This window comes from Zosterops lateralis (genome assembly GCF_965231275.1).
Source record: "Zosterops lateralis genome assembly, chromosome: W".
In the NCBI taxonomy this organism is placed as follows: domain Eukaryota; kingdom Metazoa; phylum Chordata; class Aves; order Passeriformes; family Zosteropidae; genus Zosterops; species Zosterops lateralis.
Window position 1 is genome coordinate 18,605,141 of NC_139801.1, and position 22,439 is coordinate 18,627,579.

The following is a 22,439-nucleotide window of genomic DNA, read 5'->3' on the forward strand; positions in this document are numbered from 1 at the left end:
AGACAGGTTTGCCAAATACTTTTTTTTTCAAGAGTTAGTAAAAAAGAAATTATGTTTTTAATTATTTTTTCTAAAAATGTATCTTGGTTGTTCTGTTGTGAAGCTACTGCAAGAAACTAATTCACAGCCACTATTCAGATACAGACTGACAGTACTAGAGATACAACAGCAGTTTTCATTGTTAGTTAATAATAAATTCTTAAAAATATGGCAAACATTCCACCTTCTGCACTCCTTAAATATTGGTTCATTTACTTTGAGAATGTGTCCTAGATCACAACAAGGCAGTTCTCAGGCTGGCAGCTACTCCTAACAAAAATAAGAAAAAAAACTCAGAACTAAACCAACCCAGAAACATCAATTTCCTGCTACCAACTCAATTTTTTTCTTGCAATAGATAATATAAACATCCAACTTACTTGGAGGGGATTTAATAGCTCATATTTTCTTATTGTTTTTTCATAGATGACATTATTTCCAGGAGAGAAATTTGCCCCTCTAAGAAAAGGGGATAATGGCTCCTGTAAAATACATAAATAAAAACATCCATAAATCTTGTCAAACAGCAAACTCAGGATTAGGGTAATTTTCACTAATAATAGATAATTTAAAGATATGTGAGGTGTCCTTTAGGATATGAACATGTGAGTGTATGTCTTTTTGGAAACAAAGTGGCTGTGCTTGCATAGGGACTATGTGAAATAAATACAGTAAAAACGGTTAGTAATTAATCAAGATTAACAAAGACTTAACTGCTGAGAGGCGGGAGCCTGAGTGGCCATTCTACAGTGTTTTCAAATACCTCATAATTCCTTCTCTCACTCTCAGAGGTGTGAGCTGTGTGCTCTCAGTGTTTATCATCCCCCAGGGAGGAGCTGGGGAAGGAGCTGAGGGAAGTCCAGCACAGTTTCCCTACCTGATCCGGGTTCTCAATAATGATCCTGCGAATGGTGCCCTGCAAGGAAGGAAAAAAGGTCCAGAGATTACTGCACTTCAACCTCTAACACCTCTGGCAGAGGAATTTGATTATGGACATTGGCTGTATGTAAATACTTTGGGATCCACTGGCCACAATCACCTGGAGATGTTTTAAACCCAGGACCTTCACACCCCAAAGGAATTGGTCCACATGCAGCACAGCAAAACACAACCCATCACTGTGTCCTGGGTTGTAGTGTAGGATGTACACAAAGTATTTATTCTATCACCATCTTCATGAACTGTTATACCAAGTGGGGCAGTGTTCTAGTGTTCCCAAGCCCCCTGCCTTTGGGCTGTCTTCTGCTAATGGCCCATCAACGCCTTGCCCATGACTCACAGGTAACTCCCTCCAGGAGTTATCTCTGTTTAATGGGCCATCAAGGACCCACTTCACACTCATCATCCCATTGTGAGATGCTCTGCCCAGGGGGAGGAGCCAAGCATTCTCACCTGGATATAATCTGGGATTTGGGACAGTACAAGCAGTTCTTACCTACTGGATTCCCAGAGGACCAGAGCTACCAGACCTTTCTACAGGATCACTGCTTCAGGAAGAGCACCTCATCTGGACTGCTTCCACCACCCTGCTCAGGTTGTATTCTGACTCTGTCAGTGGTCTTTTGTGTTATTGTATTTTTTTTTTTAACCTTTTTACATTTTTTTCCTATTAAATTGTATTTCTGACTTGGAGCCTCTCACTCGTTTTGCTTTCAAACCATGACACACTGCATTTCAAGACCTGGGTTTTTCTCAATCCCCTCTTTGCAGGTCTGAGGGAATTAGTCCATATTTTCTGTAAGTGCAGCAGCACAGGCTACAAATCAAAGCTGGATGAGGCTTCCTGGATCCCATGTCTCTGTTCCAGTCCATCTCTTTTATTTTCGGTTTTTCACGTTGAAAAAAATGAAATTTGGAAAACTGAAACCTTTAATTGTCATATAATAAGTGTATTAATATCTTAAATGTTTATTTTGTAAAAAGCCACCTCCGTGCCCCCCCCTAGAGAGGGAAGGGGGGGGGGCAGTGAAGGGGGAGTTGCCTGGTCGCTTGGAAACCGCCCGCAGGCCCCTCCCCCAGACCCCAAAAGTGGGCTGCCTGCCGCCCTGAAAGAGGGGGAGTCTGCACCCCCCAGACCTCAGACCACCTTAAAAACAAACCTCAAGAACTCCATTCAAAGAAGCCCAGCACTGCGAGCTCCCCGCCCCCCCCCACGCTGGAGCGGCTGGCGCTGCCGCCGCCAAAGTGAAAGAGAGAGAGGAGCCGGCCGTTCCCCCGTGCCACTGCGGAGCTAGCTCCCAGTGTCCCCAAGACTGCCGGGCCCAGCGCTGCCCACCGCAGAGACCCCGGCAGCCCGCAGCCGCCGCGACTGAGAGAGAGGGGCCGGCCGCTCCCCCCCAAGCCCAGCACGGGCGACCCCCGCCCAGCACTGCCGCCGCCGGAGCGGGAGAAAGAGGGGCCGGCCGCTCCCCCCCAAGCCCGGCACAGGGAATTCCAGCCCCCGCGGAGCCGCCTTCCCCCGGCGTGGCTCCAGCCGCCATGCCGCCCGCCCGGCTTGAGTCCAGTCGCAGAAAAACCCCAAAGCCCGCACGTGGCTCAGCCCGCCCACGGCCAGCCGCTGCTGCTGGATGGCGCGTCCACAAGCCCAAAAGCCAACCCCCGCATGTAAATCAAAGACCCCGAAGTGCATCTCGGGACCCCTTTTAACACCAGAAACCCCTTATAAAATAAAACTAAGTAAAATTAAAACACACAAAAACCAATGTTAGGCCGTGTAGACCCTAAAGTATCGAGAGAACTGATTTCTCCAGTTTTTCTTACTAGCTGTAACTTAAAAGTGCCAAACCAGAAATGAGACCCTCGAAGAAAACAAAAGAAACTCAGAACTTTGAGATTACTCCCGGCGAGAGGCGGGTTCTCCAGCTCTGTTGAACTCTCTGCAGCAGAGCTGATAAAGAATCTCCTCCTCCACGGCGCACGGGCGGCCAAAAACCCCTCGAGCAACCATCATAAGAGCTGATTAATAAAGGCATTTTAAAGAGATTAATATTATCTCTGCCCATTTTTATTCATAACAACTGGGGGCTCATCTGGGATTGGCCACGCCCAGAAGAGGACCGAGACGGGAAGGCACTGCCCACCTTGGACCTCCTGGACAGCTGGCCTCCTGGACCAAAAAGGACAACGCACGCCAGCCTCGAGGGACACACGGCAGCCACAAGGGGGCGCCATTGAGGAGCACCAGGTAAATATAAACTCGATGGCGGGAGCAGGAGATGGGCGAGTGTGTGTGTGAGTGACACGGGGGCCGGCAGCTCGGACCCCCGAAGCGAGTGAGGACTCCTCAGTACTGCATTTCCACCTCTTCGCGAGAGGAGTGGTCAGGAACAGGAGGAAGCGAAAGGAAACAGAGTGAGAGAGGCGTCTCCAGGGGTGTAGGGGACCCCCCTCCAGACGTGCGGAGGCTAAATAGAGTGTGAGTGGCACGTCATAGAGTAAGTGGTACTGTAGGTTCCCCTAAACCTGTAGGGGCAAACCACCCAGGTCACCTCAAGTGTGCGGGGAGGCCAGGGACGAGTGTGTGAGGCACGCACCACACCGACACAGGACAAAGGGTGGCTAGGAGGCTGCTCCCAGGGACCTGCAGGGGTGTGGGGAGAGCAAGAGGTACTGGCCGAGGTTACCAGGGGCTGCTCCCAGGGGAGGGGTGGCCAGGCTGAGGTAACTGACAGGGTACAGGACGGTCACACTGGACGGGGGTGCTAAAAGGGGGGCATGCTACCAGGTGTGAAGAGTGCATTGGTTGGGGGTCGGATTAAATACGCTACCGGGCTTGAGTGTGTCGTGTTGGGCGGGGGTAGACAAGAGCTCTATGCTACCGGACACGGAGTGGTAAAGCCGGTCGGGGGTATCTAAGGCCGGTGCTACCGGGTGCAGTGAGTGAAAGTTAGGGAAGTTCCAACGTGCGAGGAACTTGACGATAGGACGAGTGAGTGAGTCGCATGCTGTGTGTGTGTATCCTGGCAGAAGTAGTGACTGGAACCCTGGGCTCAGGTTGGCCGGCTGCTTACGGGGATACGCCGGACGCGCAGGAGTGAAAGAGGGTACCGGCTGGGGTGGTGACGAAAGCACCAGGAGTGCTGAGGCCATTGACGGGTACCGGGGGCTGGTTGTGGCAGTGGTCGGGGCCCTAAGGGCGGGTCATACAAACTGCTTCCAGAGCTCACGAGTGAGTGTGAGTGAGTGAGTGTGAGTGAAAGAGCTTTCAAGAAATTTGAATAAAGTTACCAAGTGAGAATGGGTACTTGGATAAGTAGGCCTAGAGAGGCTGAAACACAAAAAGAGAAAATACCACACATCCCTCCAGGGAGCCCACTAGGAAAAATGTTAGAACAGTGGGACAGGGAGGAGAGTACTAGAAATTTAGATAAGATCAAGATGATCCATTATTGTATAGAGGTATGGCCTACTCTGAGTTTACCTGGAGAATGGCCATGGCACGGAACAACAGACCCTTGGATGTGTGCTCAGTTAAATCAGCATCTGAGAGCCCAAGGTGACAGAAAATCAGAACAAGTGCAGTATGCTGCTTGTTGGGAAGAACAAAGCAAAAACAGAGAGAACATAAAGATTTGTAAGTTACAGGGGAAAAAAAGAAAAAAGTGATAAAGAAGAGAATGGCCCCATCTGGGATCCACTTTGTTACTTACCTCTCCCTCCAGCCTATCCAGATATGCCCCAGGTTCCCCCTGGAAACCCCTTCCAACTTCCCCAAACTGTAACCCCGGTTTCCCCCCTACCTTCAGCCCCAAGCCACCCTCAACTCCCTCAAACTAATTCCCCTATTCCTCCCTCTAATCTTCAAACCAGACCTTCCAATACCCTTGTTCCCTCCCTAACCAGCCCTCCGGTGAGTCTCCCCCCATCCAGTACTAACCCCTTCTATACAACAGAAATACCCCCAGTTTCCCCTAACAGTAGCTGTGTTTTTTCTCCCTTGCCATCCATGGTTCCAGCCCCACCTGCAAACTGGGAACCAAATTTGCCCACCCCAAGCATAGAGCGTCCCCCTGAAAATAATCCAGAGGGACATTCTTATAACACAAGATCAAAAGCTAAGCTTTTTCCTTTAAGAGAAGTTCCAATGGGCGGAGTTGCTGGAGGGGTGGGATTTGTAAATGCCCTTCTGACAGCCTCAGAGGTCAGAAACTTCAAAAAGGAACTAGGAAACTTAGTAGAAGATCCAGTGGGGGTGGCTGAACAGGTAGATCAGTTCCTGGGTCCCAATACTTTCACGTGGGTGGAAATAAATTCTATATTCAGAATTTTATTTAGCCCCGAGGAGATAAGAATGATTCAAACAGCAGGGATATGGATTTGGGAAAGGGAGAATAGAATAGGGCCCCCAGGGGAACATAAACTGCCAGTGAGTGATCCAAAGTGGAATCCAAATAGGGAAGAAGACAGGAGAAATATGGATGATTATCGAAATTTGATAATCAAAGGAATTAAAGAGTCAGTCCCCAGAAGCAATAACTCAAAACTTGCATTTGACAGTATGCAAGGAAAAGATGAGACCCCAGCCACTTGGCTGAGCAGAATTAAGCAAAATTTCCGAGTATATTCTAATATTGTCCCAGAAAGCCCTGAAGGCCAAGTGTTACTTAAAACGCAGTTTGTTACCAAGTCCTGGCCAGATATTAGAAGAAAATTAGAAAAGATGGAAGACTGGCAAGATAGAGGAATAAATGACTTGTTAAGAGAAGCCTTAAAAGTCTATTTAAGAAGGGAAGAAGAAAAAACCATAACAAAGGGAAAAATCATGGTAGCTGTAGCTAGAGAAAGTGTATCCAACCAAAGTTCACCCCACCGAGAGGATAGGAAGCCAGTTAGAGAGCAAAGAAATAATCTACTACCTTGGGTGACCCCTAGAAGACAAGGAGAAACTCGGAAGTGTTTCTATTGTGAAAGAATAGGGCACCTAAAAAGAGATTGCCAAAAGATATCATTTGATGAGGCAATCAAGAGAGAAAAAGATACATTAAAAAGTATATTAAAAGAGGAAGATGATGAAACTTGAAAAGTCATAAAATGTATGACTTTCAAAATTGTGTAAACCAAATTAATAAAAGAAACACAGCTAAATTGGCTCAGCTGTTTGTTTGCCTCTAGTTCTTCTGTAAATTAAAACCTGGCCCCAATCTAACATAAGAGCTTCCCCTTATAAAATGATGTTTAAACTTCCATTCTTGTTAACCCCCTTACCCAGGAGGTTACCAAGAAAGAAAAAACCAAAATCCAAAAATCCCCAAACGTCTCCCCTTACTCCATTGACCCCAAAATATGAAGGTCCTTTCCAGGTGCTGCTAACCACCCATACCGCAGTCCGAACACAGGAAAAAGGCTGGATCCATGTTACCAGAGTGAAAGGACCAGTGCCAGCTCCGAACAATCTGCCCAGCCCAGATCTTCCAAGAAAACATCCCCAGTGGACAGTTGTTTCACAGACAGATCCTTTAAAAATAACTTTCAAGAAAAACCCAAAAACTCAGTGAAAAAGAACTACATACTGCTTACAGGAAATTTTTTAGTTTTGTTTTGTTTTCTTCTTTTTTACTGTTAGTATTGTTGGTTGTAATATTGTTGTTAAAAGTTTGTTGTTATTATTGTAATGTTGTTTCTGAGAGCGCATATCAATCACAAAAGTTGTGGGATTGTTTGTTGTCTTGAATTAGTATAAATTATTGAGAAAATTACTACAAAAATTTAGAAATCTCTCATAGAGCATACCCCAAGAAAGCTACCTAAAAGTTAACAGCCAAGTGTGAAAGTGCAAGAGAAAAAAAAACTCTGGAAACTGAACCCAGAAAGCTCCTGAAACCAAGAGGCAAGCCCAGGTGAGACCAAAAAAAATGAGAAAGGTTCATACTGGACTCTTGGGAGGACTAATAATAGTCTGGGTGATGAGTAGACCCATAAGAGGAGCTGGTTCAGAGAGGCATTCCCTCATCAATGATGAGAAGAACTCAAAGTCCTCAATAGAAGTTTATATCAACCCAAACCACACTTGCTTTGCTGATCTGCAACTCTCAACCTGTCAAGATGAGAAAAAACAATTAGTCATAAAAAATACTGCCACCTTTGAGCAAGGCTTAACTGGAGAGTGCTCTATAAGAGAATGGTTTTGGCTAGGCAAACCTCTCAGTAAAAATTTGGTTATTAGTTTGATAAAAAGAATAAGCTACAAAAAGTCCTTAGTAGTCAAAAATGTAGCCCAAATTCAGATTCCTTTTAACACCAAAAGCACCTCAAAAAAAGCCCCAAAAATTAAGCAAAAAATAACAAAACAAAACCAAGCTGTGATTGATATGAGCAAAGTCCAAACTTGGACCAGTGAAGTTGAGACCCCAAAAAGAACCAAAAAAATATATAAGTCAACCACCTGGACACAAAATAAATCCTGGAAGGACAAAACCCTCATAGATATGTTAAATCAGACTATTCAATCGCAGGCATTATTAAAAAAAAAAATAAAGAATAGAACAGTCTTAACCCTAAATCATATGAGCCATCAAATAGCCCAAACAAAAGCAGAGATGAACCAAATAAAATTAGTTGTAAACTATTTACTAGCAAATGAAGGTAACCTATGTGAAAAGTTTAATTTATCACAATACTGTTCCAAAACAAAAACCAAAAAAAATCCCAAAAAGAAAAAAGTCAATGTCAATTGGTGGAACAATTTTAAACCCCTAGAGAAAGCCTGGTGGGAAAAAACTGAATTTATAATCTTAAGTGTAATTATAATTTTCCTCTTTATTCGAATTATAACCTCCACCATACAGACAAGTCTTCAAATTCTAAAACTCGGCCCCAAAAAGCCTGCAAGCGTACTAGAACTAACCTCTAGTACAAAAACACTTGATAAAGCAGAAAAAATCTATAATCAGTATCAAAAGTCACCAAAAAAATATATTACCCTAAATAAGTTGATGCAGGTTAAAAAAACCTGATCAAAAGGAAAGATGAGGGATATTGAAAAAAATGAAATTTGGAAAACTGAAACCTTTAATTGTCATATAATAAGTGTATTAATATCTTAAATGTTTATTTTGTAAAAAGCCACCTCCGTGCCCCCCCCTAGAGAGGGAAGGGGGGGGGGGGCAGTGAAGGGGGAGTTGCCTGGTCGCTTGGAAACCGCCCGCAGGCCCCTCCCCCAGACCCCAAAAGTGGGCTGCCTGCCGCCCTGAAAGAGGGGGAGTCTGCACCCCCCAGACCTCAGACCACCTTAAAAACAAACCTCAAGAACTCCATTCAAAGAAGCCCAGCACTGCGAGCTCCCCGCCCCCCCCCACGCCGGAGCGGCCGGCGCTACCGCCGCCAAAGTGAAAGAGAGAGAGGAGCCGGCCGTTCCCCCGTGGCACCGCGGAGCTAGCTCCCAGTGTCCCCAAGACTGCCGGGCCCAGTGCTGCCCACCGCAGAGACCCCGGCAGCCCGCAGCCGCCGCGACTGAGAGAGAGGGGCCGGCCGCTCCCCCCCAAGCCCAGCACGGGCGACCCCCGCCCAGCACTGCCGCTGCCGGAGCGGGAGAAAGAGGGGCCGGCCGCTCCCCCCAAGCCCGGCACGGGCGACCCCCGCCCAGCACTGCCGCCGCCGGAGCGGGAGAAAGAGGGGCCGGCCGCTCCCCCCCAAGCCCGGCACAGGGAATTCCAGCCCCCGCGGAGCCGCCTTCCCCCGGCGTGGCTCCAGCCGCCAAGCAGCCGCCCGCCCGGCTTGAGTCCAGTCGCAGAAAAACCCCAAAGCCCGCACGTGGCTCAGCCCGCCCGCGGCCAGCCGCTGCTGCTGGATGGCGCGTCCACAAGCCCAAAAGCCAACCCCCGCATGTAAATCAAAGACCCCGAAGTGCATCTCGGGACCCCTTTTAACACCAGAAACCCCTTATAAAATAAAACTAAGTAAAATTAAAACACACAAAAACCAATGTTAGGCCGTGTAGACCCTAAAGTATCGAGAGAACTGATTTCTCCAGTTTTTCTTACTAGCTGTAACTTAAAAGTGCCAAACCAGAAATGAGACCCCCGAAGAAAACAAAAGAAACTAAGAACTTTGAGATTACTCCCGGCGAGAGGCGGGTTCTCCAGCTCTGTTGAACTCTCTGCAGCAGAGCTGATAAAGACTCTCCTCCTCCACGGCGCACGGGCGGCCAAAACCCCCTCGAGCAACCATCATAAGAGCTGATTAATAAAGGCATTTTAAAGAGATTAATATTATCTCTGCCCATTTTTATTCATAACAACGTTGCACATCAAACTCAGCTGGTGTAAATGGAGATGCATCATATTCTTTTTGTTTCACCAAGGCATAAAAATTCAGATTTTGCTTAAACTCAGAAGAGAACAGGTAGAGGAGCTGCCCAACAACTCACTGGGTCACATCCAGTGCACACAACTCCACAACTGCCACCTATGGGAATGATGCCCACATAGAGCATCTGCACATTCCTGAATGAAAAATGCGATGTGCCTCTTTAAATTACAAAAAACTGTCCCTGGCAGCAGCTTTGTTTTCAAATAGATTTCTTCAGGTTTTGCCCCAGCACTGTCTAGAAGCAATTGCAGACACTGTCCTCCACCCAGTTCTAACAAATCACACACTGCTTCAACTCTTCACATCCGGGTCTTTACCCAAACAATTAGAGTTCCCACTGAACCCAATCTAAGGACTGGGCAATTTGTCAGTTTGCAGCATACTGTTTATTCTCTCTCACAGCACAAACCTCCAATTTTCATGATGAATCATTTCTTCCCCAAAACCAGGGGAATGTTTATGCTACTGCAGTTCAGTCTCAGACACATTCTCAGCCAGGCGAGAGCAGCTCTGAAGTAGGTCAGGTTTCCTGTCAACTGTTGCATAGTTTAGGAAGCCTGGAGCAGTTTTCCAAACCTCCCAAGAGTGAATCACGACAGCATCAGGAAAGAGAAACAAAAGTAGAAAAGAAACTGTTTTTGCAGCAGTCAGAGTAATTAAGAAATTTCAAAATTAAAACCGTTGCAGAAACTTGGGGAGCTGCTCAGCACTGCTGCCACTCCATGTGCCAGCAGTGCCAGCAGGACTCTGGGGACACAACACAGAGAAGAGACAGCACAGAGAAGTGGAACATGCAGCCCAATCCTGCACCACTGACACCTGCAGAACTGGAACCAAAAAGTGAAATACTCAGCAAAGGAATGGCCACTGCCCCTTGCTTCAGCCTGGTCTCAGAGCAGGCACAGCCCGAGCCTGGTGCCCATGCCGCAGCACACAGAGCTGTGACATCAGAGAGCTGTGGGACAACAGGGAGTACTCAATTCCAGCACAAGGACAACACATGGCCATTGTGTGACATCAAACAACAGCCTTGGAATTCACTGAAAGGTTGGACAAACGTGCCAGGACTAACTCAAAGTCTAGAGAGGCTAACACATCCAGGGTGTTTCAGAGGAATAAACTCACAATGGAAGAGTCTGGAGCATTTTAAGTTGAAACAGACCTTTATAATATTTACAAGGACAGTCTCATTGTATATGCAATATTATACAGAATCTAAGAATGTTTTGCCTGGATAAAATGATGTTTCTTTTTGAGATACCGAAACTCTTTCATTTTCAAAGAACTGCTTTACAAACAGATTTGCCCGCCCTTTCTCCCATTCCAGCCAAGCAGGCTGGACTAGCACAGGCTGGGAGGGGACCAAGAGGCAGAAACACTGTGTCTGTGCCAGCCTGGATTGCCCACACAGCTCAGGCTCTGCACAAGGAGGTGCCACCTCCAAGGCCTCTGCAGCTGTCTCTCAGCTGTGGGGACACTGCCATGGAAAGGGATCTCGGGCTGTTTCCATTTTCCAGCATTCCCAAGGGGTATAGCTCAGCCTACTCTCTCCAAGCAGTCAGAAGATGCAGTTTGGAAATGCAGCATTTTCTAACTGGGAGAAGGAAGGGGAAGGTGGGATTCCAAGGGGAAAGCCCAGTGCTGTTGTGGGCTTCAGTGGCATGACTGGGTTTGGGATTTATGACAGCCTGACCAGACAGTCTGGGTCTGTTTTACAGAATCACAGAATGGTTTGGGTTGGAAGGGACTTTAAAGTTCTTCCCATTCCAACTCCCTGCCATGGGGCTTATAAGGAGAATTTTAAAAGGTAACACTAAAACGCCTATGAATATTTTGGTAGTCTTTAAGATTTTTAATAAGATTTTTTAATTTTACAATAGGAATTTGATAGATTTATCCTTACTGTGTGCCAATTTTATGTAGAAGCAATCAGTCCAGCCCTTTTTTCTTTATTTCAACAGGTTACCCATGGCTTCAGCCAACCCAGAGATTAAAGTGAGAATTTCATTTATGTCAAAGGCCTTTATCCACAACACAATGTCTTGCTAATTACAAGCAATCCAGTCATCTGCTCATAATTTATGAGTTCCAGTTGGCAGGTGAAATGAGGAAATGGCAGGCTGTGTTTGAGACTGTTACAACATAGACCAACCCTAAAGCTAGTTAACATCACGCCATTTTCATGAGAGCCCTTTGCACATCACAGAACTGAGCCCAGCCACACGAACACCTGATTCCCAAAATTCCTCACATGGACAGAGAACCTCTTCAAAGCCTGTCAGGGTTCTGCCCTCTGCAAACATTTTATATGTGCCACTTCATAAATTATCTTTTCATGACCATGGAGAAGGGATTCATACACATAAGCCACACTGGAAGGGAATTCATTCCAAACAGTTCTCATTTAGATCAAGCAGAGCAAAATTTGCTGTGAATTACTCCAAGGAGAAAACAGTTACACCAAGAAAGTAAAAAAAACCCTGAATCCTGAACCACAAAAAGTACCAGCACATGTGCTCTGTGCACACATCAATTTCAAATTCTCCCTCTCTCCAGCTTATTACAAGTGTACATAAACACAAGAGCACACCCCAGCCACATGACTGAAGACTAGCACTGTGTCAACAGGGATATATATATCTGTTATTGTCAATCCACACAAGCTCTGCAGACGCAAATTAAATATTGCTCAAAGACAGCCCTTTGCTTTACCAGCAGCACACTAACCCCAAATTCTCCTGTTACAACAAACACAGATGTGAGTTTGGTATCGGTCCATTATTCACTTTATGTGGCCCTACAGAGTCGGCTCAAAGGGCAACTGATCCACTGTTTGGGAATGTCTTACACCCCTCCCAGGGCTTCTCTCTGGCAACTCCCATTCAGCACCGAGCGTGCCACTTCTGCCTCCTCCCAGCTGACTTCCCTGTTTTTTACTGTTTTCTGCTTTAATAACTTCTTAATAATCTGTATTCCTTCTCCACCACTGAAACTGCAACCCACACAGAGCCTGACTGAGCTACATCCTCTTGTCTTTAAAGTCTCGTCCAGCAAAACACTTCAGCAAGAAATTAGTTTTCATCAGCAGGACGTAATGGATTCAGTGACTACAGCAGATGCTGAAAATTAAACATCCTCCATAGAGCAGTGACAGCATTTGAGTCTGCAATCTTTGTTCACGTACTTATCTAGGCAGAGGAAGCCTGGGACTGCAATGTTTATGCCAATGAATATTTTATTAATTAACTGCAATTCAGACTATCATCCAGCCTAGCTGAGCAGAACACTTATCTGGGAGGTGAGAGACCTGTGTTTACACTTCTGCCCTACATCTTGCAAAAGAGGATTAACAGCTTGGATACAGAGGGAATGGCTCTGCCATTACCAACTCCTACAAAGCCATTATGATCACATACTCGTTCAGGCTGGAAAAACTTACCGAGATCATCGAGTCCATTCTCCAGCACTGCCAAGGCCACTACTCGACCATGTCCTCAAGTGCCACATCCACACATTTGTGAACACTTCCAGGGATGGTGAGTCCACCAATTCCCTGGGCATCATATTCCAATATTTAACCATCCATTCCATGAAGAAATTTTTCCCAATATCCAACCTAAACCTCCACTAGCACAACTTGAGGCTGTTTCCTCTTGTCCTTGTATTAGCACAGCTGCTCACTCACCTCCCAGGATTTACATAAACCATCCTGGAGAGGAAGGCAACCCTTAAACTATGCAAATACTGCTTTGAAAGGAATTCAGATCTTGTATTGGTCTTAACCCAGATTCTTTTTGACAGGTAAATATAACATGGGTAAGAAAATTCAGTAAGAGTTCATCTTGAAACAAATGTATGTTGCCATTTGAGTATAGCAGAGCAATCCTATCAATGTTAATGGCATTTTGCTGTATGAGGAAAAAAACAGTTTGAGAATAAATTCCCATCTCCTTTCTGGTTTTGCAGTCAAAACTGTTCTTAAGCTATTGGTTTCTAGTTTTAATAAACCAGTTGCATGTGCTAAAATGACATTAAGTTCCACCGATACTTTCAAGCCATGCCTTGGATACACACGCAACAAACCTGCTGAACTGCACTGTGAGGGCTTTCCAAGCCCGACTCCAACACCTCAGTCGCGGATCTTACTAAGCATCACCGATTCAAAGAGAACTAATAAGCACGCAGGCTTCGTGTTCTATTTACATGAGCAGCCCCAAGTCAGCAGAGCCGCGCGGTGACATCCCGGCGTGGGAAGGGAGCAGCGCCGGCAGCGAGATTGCTGCTGGGCTGTGACAGAACCGGCAAAAACGGCGTTCTGCGCTAAAAGGGTGAAAAGGGTGACGGCGCTGGGCGGACACGGGTGACACTGCGCTGGGGCCGCTGCCAGCGACCGCATCCCTGCCTGGGGACAGCCCGGTGAGGCTGGGGACGGCGGGGAGCGGCTTTTTCACAGGAGGAAATAAGCGGGGCGAGCGGAGGGGCCGAGGCTGGACCCATCCTACCCCTGGGGGAGCCCGGCTCGACCCTCAGACCCTCCGCCCCGCCGGGCGCACCCGCAGCTCCCGGGGCCAGGCTCCGGCTTCGACGGTGCCTCATCCCGGGCAGGAGCCGGGGCCCGGTCCGGGAGCAGCCCCGAGGGGCCGAGCGGAAGCCGGGACCCGGTCCGTGCCCGCCGTACCTGTGGCGGGTCGCAGCCGTGCCCGTAGTCCAGCGGCGAGGCAGCCCGGGAGGAGCAGGAGGTGCTGACCCGGCGGCAGCCCAGCCCGTAGGTGCGCACCCGGTCGTAGGCCACGGCGCCGTCCTGCTGCTGGTGCGGAGCGGGGTCCAGGCAGGGCAGCGGCCGCGGCGGCTCCGGGCACGGCGGGGGCTCGGAGCAGGGCGGCGGCTCCGGGCAGGCCCGGCGGGCGGGCAGGGTGCTGTAGTGCTGCTGCCGCCGGTAGTAGTGGTGCTGGTGCTGCTGCGGGAGGTGGGGGGGCAGCGCGGGCGGCTGCAGCTGCGGCTGCGTCCCGAACATCGCGGCAGGACTGCAGCGGCAGAGCCGCTCCGGCTTTACCTGCGCGGGCCGCGCCTTGGGCGGGGAGCCCCGGCCCGACCCCGCCCCGGGCCCGGCCCCGGCACCGACACCTGCCCGGAACGGGCTCCGCACCGACCACGTTCCCGGCACAGCACCGCAGCGACACATCGCCAAGCATTGGGAGAAAAGCAAAGCCTCACGCTGTTTAGTAAAGCCCTTTGCTGTTCTCTTTACAACGTGTGTAGGGGGAGTGTAAACCCATAGTTATCTGCTGCTCAAATGAACTTAAATATTCTTTTTGCGGGAGGTTAGGAACTTGGCCACAGAACTTTTCCCACCTGCAGGAGCCGCGGTCGCCTTTGCCGGCTCGCAGGAAGCTGAGCACGTTCTGTACCTGCATCCCTGCACCTGCACCGCAGAGCATGGGCTGCCTTCTGTGACCAACTGATCTGAGCATCCCAGGACGGTTTGGGTTGAAAGGGACCTTTAAGCCCATCCCGTTCCACCCTGTGATATGAGCAGGGACACTTTCCACTATGCCAGGTTGCTCCAAGCCCTGTTCAACTGGACACTTCCAGGGATGGAAAAGCCATAGCAGCTCTGGGCAACCCGTGCCAAGGCCTCACCAGCCTTAAAGGGAAGGATTTTTCCCAGTATCCCGTCTAATCCCATACTCTGTCAGTGGAAAGCCATTCCCCCTTGTCCTGTCATTCCCAGCTCTTGTCATTATGTATAGAATACCACACAGCTCTTATCTAGAAAGGATGGAGTTTGTTATTTATTCAAAATTTCACTCTGCAGAGAAGAATGTGAACTCGATTTCTCAATCCATCATATTTTGAGTTAGATTCCTCTGACAGCATCAGGCAAGCCCTAACTGAGAACATAACTTTGTTCTGCAAGGTCATATGGCAATAACATAATTGTAGAATCTTGTGTAATGAATATTCTTCTTAATGATACACCTGAAATTCTTTATTTTGTCAGTTTGTTTCCCATACATGCTTACTGTGCTGTAAGGCCACATAGTACAGTCAGTCACACAGAATAAAAATTAATTTCTGTTGTACCATGTTAGGGCAAAACACCTCTGAGGTGATGGAGCAATTCCTTCTGCATTGTTCTACACTGTTCTGCACTCACTGAAAGCTCTATCTCTGAAATTAAAAGGTGTTCACCAAATCTGCTCAACAGGCATTTGGAAAGGTATGGATTTTAGGGTGAGTGCCTACAACAATTTTAAGGCACTGTGACATCTGGAGACATTCATCACATATAAAAAGTTTCACTTTTCCTCCAGGCCTTAAACCCAAACAGACATCCTGCTTTAAACAGGAGTGTTTATAAAAAGCATTTCAGGTAAATTCTATCCCACTGGTTACAAAGGAACTAAATGCAAAGAAAGTCTTGTCATAAAAACTTATTCTTGCTTCACCAGCTTGGAAGAACTGTTAGTGGCTTCTCACAAACAATTTTAAAAAGAGCATTTCTTGGAAAGCAGTAAAATATGATTACAACAGCCTCTGTTGTACACAGACCATAAGAAAGTGTTTTGTGCTTCAGTAGGAAACTACAGAAACTGCAGTAATATTCCTCGGGGGAGAAAAGATGCTGTAATGTAAAATGTGGAAACACTGTTGGTTTGCCAGCTCAGGAGTGTTAACTGCACGCAGCACTGTTGCCCTGCTTAATAAAGAACTTTCTACCAGGGTCAGCAAAAAGCAGGCCCCAAGCCATCCCATTGTAATGGAAATAGAGAACAACTTCTGGAAGGCTTTGTAGATGTGGTGAGGATTATTAGAGACATAAATAACAACAGTAAGTAACACATGCATGGTGATCTGTACCAGGTAATGTAAAGAGCCTCAAACAAAGCTTCTGATTTTTAATGTGACCAAAATTCCATGTACATCCAAACCTTAGTGTTGGGTGATTGAAGAGACGGAGTCCCCATGATTTGCATCATGAAGCCGATTTTATTGAACACACTGCTGGTTAATATACCTTTCAAGCATAACAACAATATCTATGTTTCTTAGTAACATTGCTTAACTATGGGCTAGTACAGACTTGTACAGGCCTGTACTGTCTTGCACACAAACATACATACATACACCTTGATCTCTTCCTTCTTCAGAGTCTTGCCTCGACTTGCCAGGGCTTGTAGCCCTCTAGCACATCTACTTCTGTAATGAATTCAGCAGTACTTTGAGTCCTGCTTCCAAGCTGTATTCCCACACCTTGGGATAGTGCTGCACTGTGGTGTGCAGGGTGTTACCTGTTCTGGAATTCTGGCTGTGACAGCTAGGGCTACAAGGAACAAAACTGCTTTGATATAAAATAGAAAAATACTTCCTTGGGAACACCACGACCAGGAACAGTGTTTACAATATTTATACTTACATTATTTATGGGGTTGGGAAGCTCTCTGAAGGACTGAGGCACAGAGGGTTATGAAGCCTGGCAGGCAGCAGCACCTCATAAGCAACTTGATGACGCAGATAAAAATCTGTTTTCAGCTGAAGGAAGGCTTTAGAGCAGGGAGTGGTGAGAATGAGCTGGTGAGCAGAGGCATGTTTGTGTGATCCTCCCTTTGAAGGCAGAGCCATCCTGCACCTGAGGTTTGGTGGAAGGTGCCAGTCTGCAGAGATAGTCCAGTGCCCCCACTTCATCCCAAATGACCTGATCCAGACAGCCCAGTGCCCCCACTTTGTTCCTATTAGCCCTGGGCTGCCTGGGTCAGGCTGTGCTGATGGTGGGATAGCACCTGGTACAGGGAATCAAAGTAAGATGTCCCTCTGCTCCTTCCAAAGGCTGGGACAGCCTGGCTGCAGGGCTCTGCTCTTGTACCAGCTAAAGCTGAGCACCAGGAATTGCCATGAAGCTGATGTGAGGCATTTTCAGGCAAGAGAGCAGATGTCTGGGACTTGCTGTTCAAATCACAAGTACATCACTGGCTTTTGAAAACTGAGCTCTGTTCAGAAGTGTGTGTTTATAGCAAAAATTATTCAGGATGGTCACAGCCCACTTTATGCAGGTCAGGCTTTGTGGCCGTGCCTGGCACCAGCAGATCCTGCTCTCTGGGGTCCACATTGGGGCAGAGGGGATTTAGGGGAGCAGAAGGAGGTGAGGGGGTGGGGGAAACAACAGATGAGCACTGAGCAAAGGTCTGGCTGGGGAACACCCAACGAGTGTTGGAGTGTTGGCTCTGCAGCACCTGGAGCCCCATCTGCCACCTCTCCGCCGCAATTTCGGGCTAGAGGGTGCTGAGAGAAAGGATGGCAGGCTGGGTTTGGTACTGCCTGATCCTTTGCCCTCGTGGTTTGTGGCTCTGCAATGACAACATGCTCTACTTCCCACAAGAAGAAAATACAAAAGCACATGAGGTGAAATACCTTGAATTATTTTAAGACAGCACTCTTTGGCTGTCCAGTCCCACACTAGAGTAGCAAGGGGCTACTCAGAGCCCATCATTCCCGTTGTTCCTTACAAGAATTTCTGTGTGCTCACCCAGAATGGCTTTTTATCTGCTGTATCATTTTATATTTCTTTTAGAAATGTATTTTAACAAGGTGTCTTGCAATGCATAACTAGCAGGATTGGATCTGAAATGCTTCTGGTGGGATTTTAGAATTATAATTCTCTTTTTACATTCAGTGGTAAGAAAATTCAGTAAGCAGAAAGGGTTGAACAGAGTTTAGGTTATGCTTTAAAGACTCTCGTTTACCTTGCTCGCACTAGCTCATGATCAAACCATAAAGAGTGAAACAAAGCTCTCTTACCCCATTAATATGTTCCTTATAATAAATTGTGATATCAGTTGTAGTTTATACACTTCAAAAAGATACAAATACACTTCTACTTTTGTATTATAGTATAACAGCAGTACGCGGAGTACTAAAACAGAATAAATGACTTTGTTTTATAAGGACACTGGGTTTGTGATGCTCTCAGTATTTTCAGCTACTCAAAAGATTGTATTTCATGGTATGAAATGAAATAATACAGTGCTGCACTTACCCTGAAGTAGAAGTCACTCTGTTCTAACCATTTTCCTGTTTGAATTGTTGAGGTTACTTAACAGTCACTTTATTTGTTTCAGATAATTAATACTATGCAGGAAATTGGTGATCAAACAAAAAAACCCTCATTGAACAACTTTCCTCCTACCCATTAAAGACCTTATTCAGCATGCTAAGGAGTAAATGCTTCAGCTGAATGAAACACTGCCAGTTATCATTTACCAAATATCAATTGCAAAAAAAGCCCCATTCAGAACAGAACATTGCATGATAAATGTAACATTTTAAGGCTGTTGGGGGTTAGGGTTGCTCCTTTTTTACTTTAAAGATTTTTTTCCGCATAAGTTACCAAGGAGACTAAGTGTTGGATACTTAAGAGTACTTGACCAAAACAAAGAGATGGTCAAAGCTTGGTTGGGGAGGTTTTTTCTTTATCTGTTGTAACTCCAGAAGGGAAGGGGTAACTGCCTTCTCTGATAACAAGCCAGCTGTTAAAAACCAGGTGGGGTATTGTTTCTTATCCCTGTTCACTCTTCCACTACCCCCACAGGAATATCTTCTGTTAATGGACCATTAAAGCTCACCAATGGCATGACACATTTCGTCATCCTATTGTGAGATGCTCCACCCAGGGAGAAGGAGCCAAATCATTTCCACCTAGATAAAAAGGAGCCCCAAGTGTCACCAGGCACTCCAGTGTTCCCATGGGTTTCCCAAAGGAAGACCAGACCCACTTCAGGACCCCTGGCTCCACAGGACCATCTCTGCTTCCAACAGGACCACATCTGCCACTCCAGGAGGGCTGACTTTTGGACTATTTTCCAATGCCCTGACCAACAGGGCATCAGGTTGCATTTCTGACTCTGTCAGGGTTTTCTGGGATTCCTTGTTTGTTTGTTTGCTTATTCTTTTGTACTGCAACATTTGTATTTTTAAGATCCCTAGTAAAGAACTGCTATACCTATTCCCAGAATCTTTGCCTGACAGCCTTTTAATTGTAAATTTATAATAATTTGAAAAGGGGGAGGGAGGGGCTTACATTCTAAGGGAGACTCCAATCTTCCTTGGAAGATACCTGTCTATCCAAACCAAGACAGGCTTAGTACAAAATAAAAAGATTATGCTAAACTTTCTTCCTGACACTGCAAAAGTCCTGTGAGCCCCAGCAGGGATATTTGTGTTATGCTGCCAGTTCTAATTTACAGTTCAGGGATGCTGAAAAGGAACTGATAAAGGAAAGGGCCTGCAGACACGTGGAACACAGGGAGCAGCTGATCTGTGAGTTAAACACTCCACAGTTCTATGCCAAGGAAAGATATTACATTCATTATGACCAAAGAGCAGGAAACCAGTTCAATTCCAAAGCAACAATTTGCATTTCCTTCTCCTGGACAGACTGCCTGAGGAACAGTGCTCCTTATTTAAGAGATATAAAGGAGCTGTGCTTGTGGCACACTCAAATAAGTGTTGGTACCTTGGTGGTTTTGGGGAGAACAAGACAGGGATTTGGGGGTTTATCTTTGCTGTTACTTGTACCTGACTAAATATGTGTTTTAGAAACAGCTGGTCTGTCTTTAAAGAAAATCTGAGATCATTAAGCAAGTAGCACAGAAAAGTGTTTAGAATATAAAACTATTAAAAGTGAGGAAGTAAGTTCTTAACATCCATAAATAAAATCTGCTCTAGATTTTAGAGACTGTTTTTCTACCCAAAAACCTCTCAAGATGAAATAATGCCTTAAGATATACTTAATTCCTGATGCATCATCATTTCCATTATTCAACTGCTATGAAATTTCTATGGCTGAGGATGGAGGATGATTGGGATTTTAAATAACAAGTGTACTGAACAGTTCCTTGGTCAATGTGTATCACAGGCGTACAGAGACTAGAACAAAATGTCTGAATATCTGAGGAATCTGGGCACAGAAACTGGAATAGGGATATTTTAACCTGCTTCTACTTCTAGACCATTAGTAACTACTAGATTTTAACTACACACTACTACTGCTGCTGTTGTAGCAGCTGAAGAGGCTGTCTGAAATGCCTTGTCCCATGTTGGGACCTACAGAGCTTCTCTTCTACATCATATTATTTGGCTGTAGTGATGCACCCCACACCCCCAGCAGGCGTTTCCAAATAGGGGAAGAGTTTCGGTTTACCTCTAGACATTTTAGGAAATTTAACTAGATTTTTCCATACCCTCCTGGCAGTGATTGGCTCAGTGCCAGCACAAGAGAATAAATTGGGCTCCAAGAGTGTAACTCAAAGCCTGTTGTTAATTTCATTGGCAGTAGGCCAAATTGTCCCTCCTAGAACATTCAGTATTTAGGAAGGGGCCCAAAGAAAGGAAGGGGCTTTTTGGAGTGTTTCTAGCAGGGTGTCAGAGGTTTTCTCGGACACCTGTGCACGGCTTTTCTTTTGTTTTCTGTAACGTTTGTTATTTTGTTATTTTTCTTTATTAAACCTTTTGCTTTACAAAACACCTCTGAAGAGCAGTCTCACTAATTAATTTTAGCCACTTCTCTGCAAAGGCTAGACCCTCAGAGACTGATACATTTACACGTGGTTCATTACACTCTGACCACGTGCTAACCTGTATCATTTGGCTATATATAGTATATATTATATCTTTTTATCATGAAATTTGGGGGGTTTTTTTTGTCATTTCTCTCTCTTGGAGTGACCTAAGTTTTGATATATTCCTACAATTTACACCTGAAATTTCAATTTTCTGTGAGTACAGAGTTTATGCTGTTTGTCTTAATGCAACATGGAAAAATTTACAGGTTATGGTTGCATTTAGCAAGCTTTTGGTTTTGCTGAGGTAAAACATTTTGCAGAATTTATTTTTGAAAAAATTATTCATTTTGAGCCCTTTTGATGTCTGAGAAAGTTTCCATTTCTGACTTGTCTATTACCAGGCAGGTAGAAAGCAAGAAACCAACTTGATAATTCTTTTTTTTTTTTTTTTTTTCCTATAAAAATGTATAAGATCTATAGTTGCTTCTCTGGGATTTCAGAACCAGATCTCCTGACAATCCTCCCACATTTGTTTCATCAACTGATTAAAATGCAGATCTCTGAGGAGGCAACACATTTTTGGATGCTGGGCGTTCCTCTACCCAACTCATTATTAAGAGAACAATTTTATGCACCATCAGCAACTTGGCAGCGTAAACATGAAACAGTTTTTAAATGGGACTTGATGTTTTGTTTATGAGAACTTCCATTTACTGGGACGCTTTATGGCTTTTATCGCCCATTTGAGCATAACCTTTTAGCACAAGAAAGAATTCAGACAGAAGCCTTATGTAAAGTGATGAATATCTGGTTTCCTGATTGTGCTGTATGATTTTTGGTGGTTTGGATTTTTTTTTTAAGCCCACAAGCTACCTGACAAGTTCTAACTTATTAATACAAAAGTGTGATCCTTGTGCTGATAGGGACAGCATGTGCTGTTGCACTTAATTGTATAACTACTTTTTATTTATGTTTCAAGCTGGAAAAGAGTCAAAGTCAAAACATTCCAGTCAAATGTGTATTTTTGATTTCACAATTTGAACAGTTGCAATTTAAGCCCACAACTGCTGGATTTTTTGAGGAAGGAATTTTTATTTTGACACAGCTCCACTGTCTAGTCTCTGACTTGCTTTGCCCTGCCAGCACAGCAACTGTTTTGCCCCCAAACTAGAATATAAGAATTAATTGTACCCCAGTAAAGTAACCCTGTACAACGCTGCTGGCAAAACCAGTCACTGCCCCAAGCCAGCAAAATACACTCAGTTTTAGGAAGCACAAAAGTTTTAGGAAGCGAGTCTTTTTCCTTCAGTATCTCACCCTGCTTAACACTTCAGGAATCATGCTAGTGCACAGTGGGGTAGCACACAGCTCACAGTTTTGGGGATTATTGCCACTGACTCAAAGTACTTCCTAGTTTTAACCACTCCATCAGATTACTCTTTTCTCAACTACTGTAAATTCCCTCCTGGATCAGCCAGCCACATGCAGTTGGTTTGTAAATGATGTTTTAAAACACCTTATGGATATGGAGGGTTA

At 45.7% G+C, this 22,439-nt stretch overlaps 1 protein-coding gene across 1 annotated transcript in view; it reads right to left on the reverse strand.

Moving 5' to 3' along the window:
* Positions 1-14,359, reverse strand: part of LOC310922237 (protein POF1B-like) — a gene marked incomplete at both ends in the record, with an annotated part of 23,884 nt that extends 9,525 nt beyond the window's left edge. Inside the window, 3 exons of the mRNA XM_083882695.1 lie at positions 420-521; positions 917-955; positions 14,024-14,359. Of these exons, the coding sequence (XP_083738821.1) occupies positions 420-521; positions 917-955; positions 14,024-14,359 (477 nt within the window). The remainder of the gene's footprint in view (positions 1-419; positions 522-916; positions 956-14,023) is intronic.
* Positions 14,360-22,439: the final 8,080 nt, after the last annotated feature.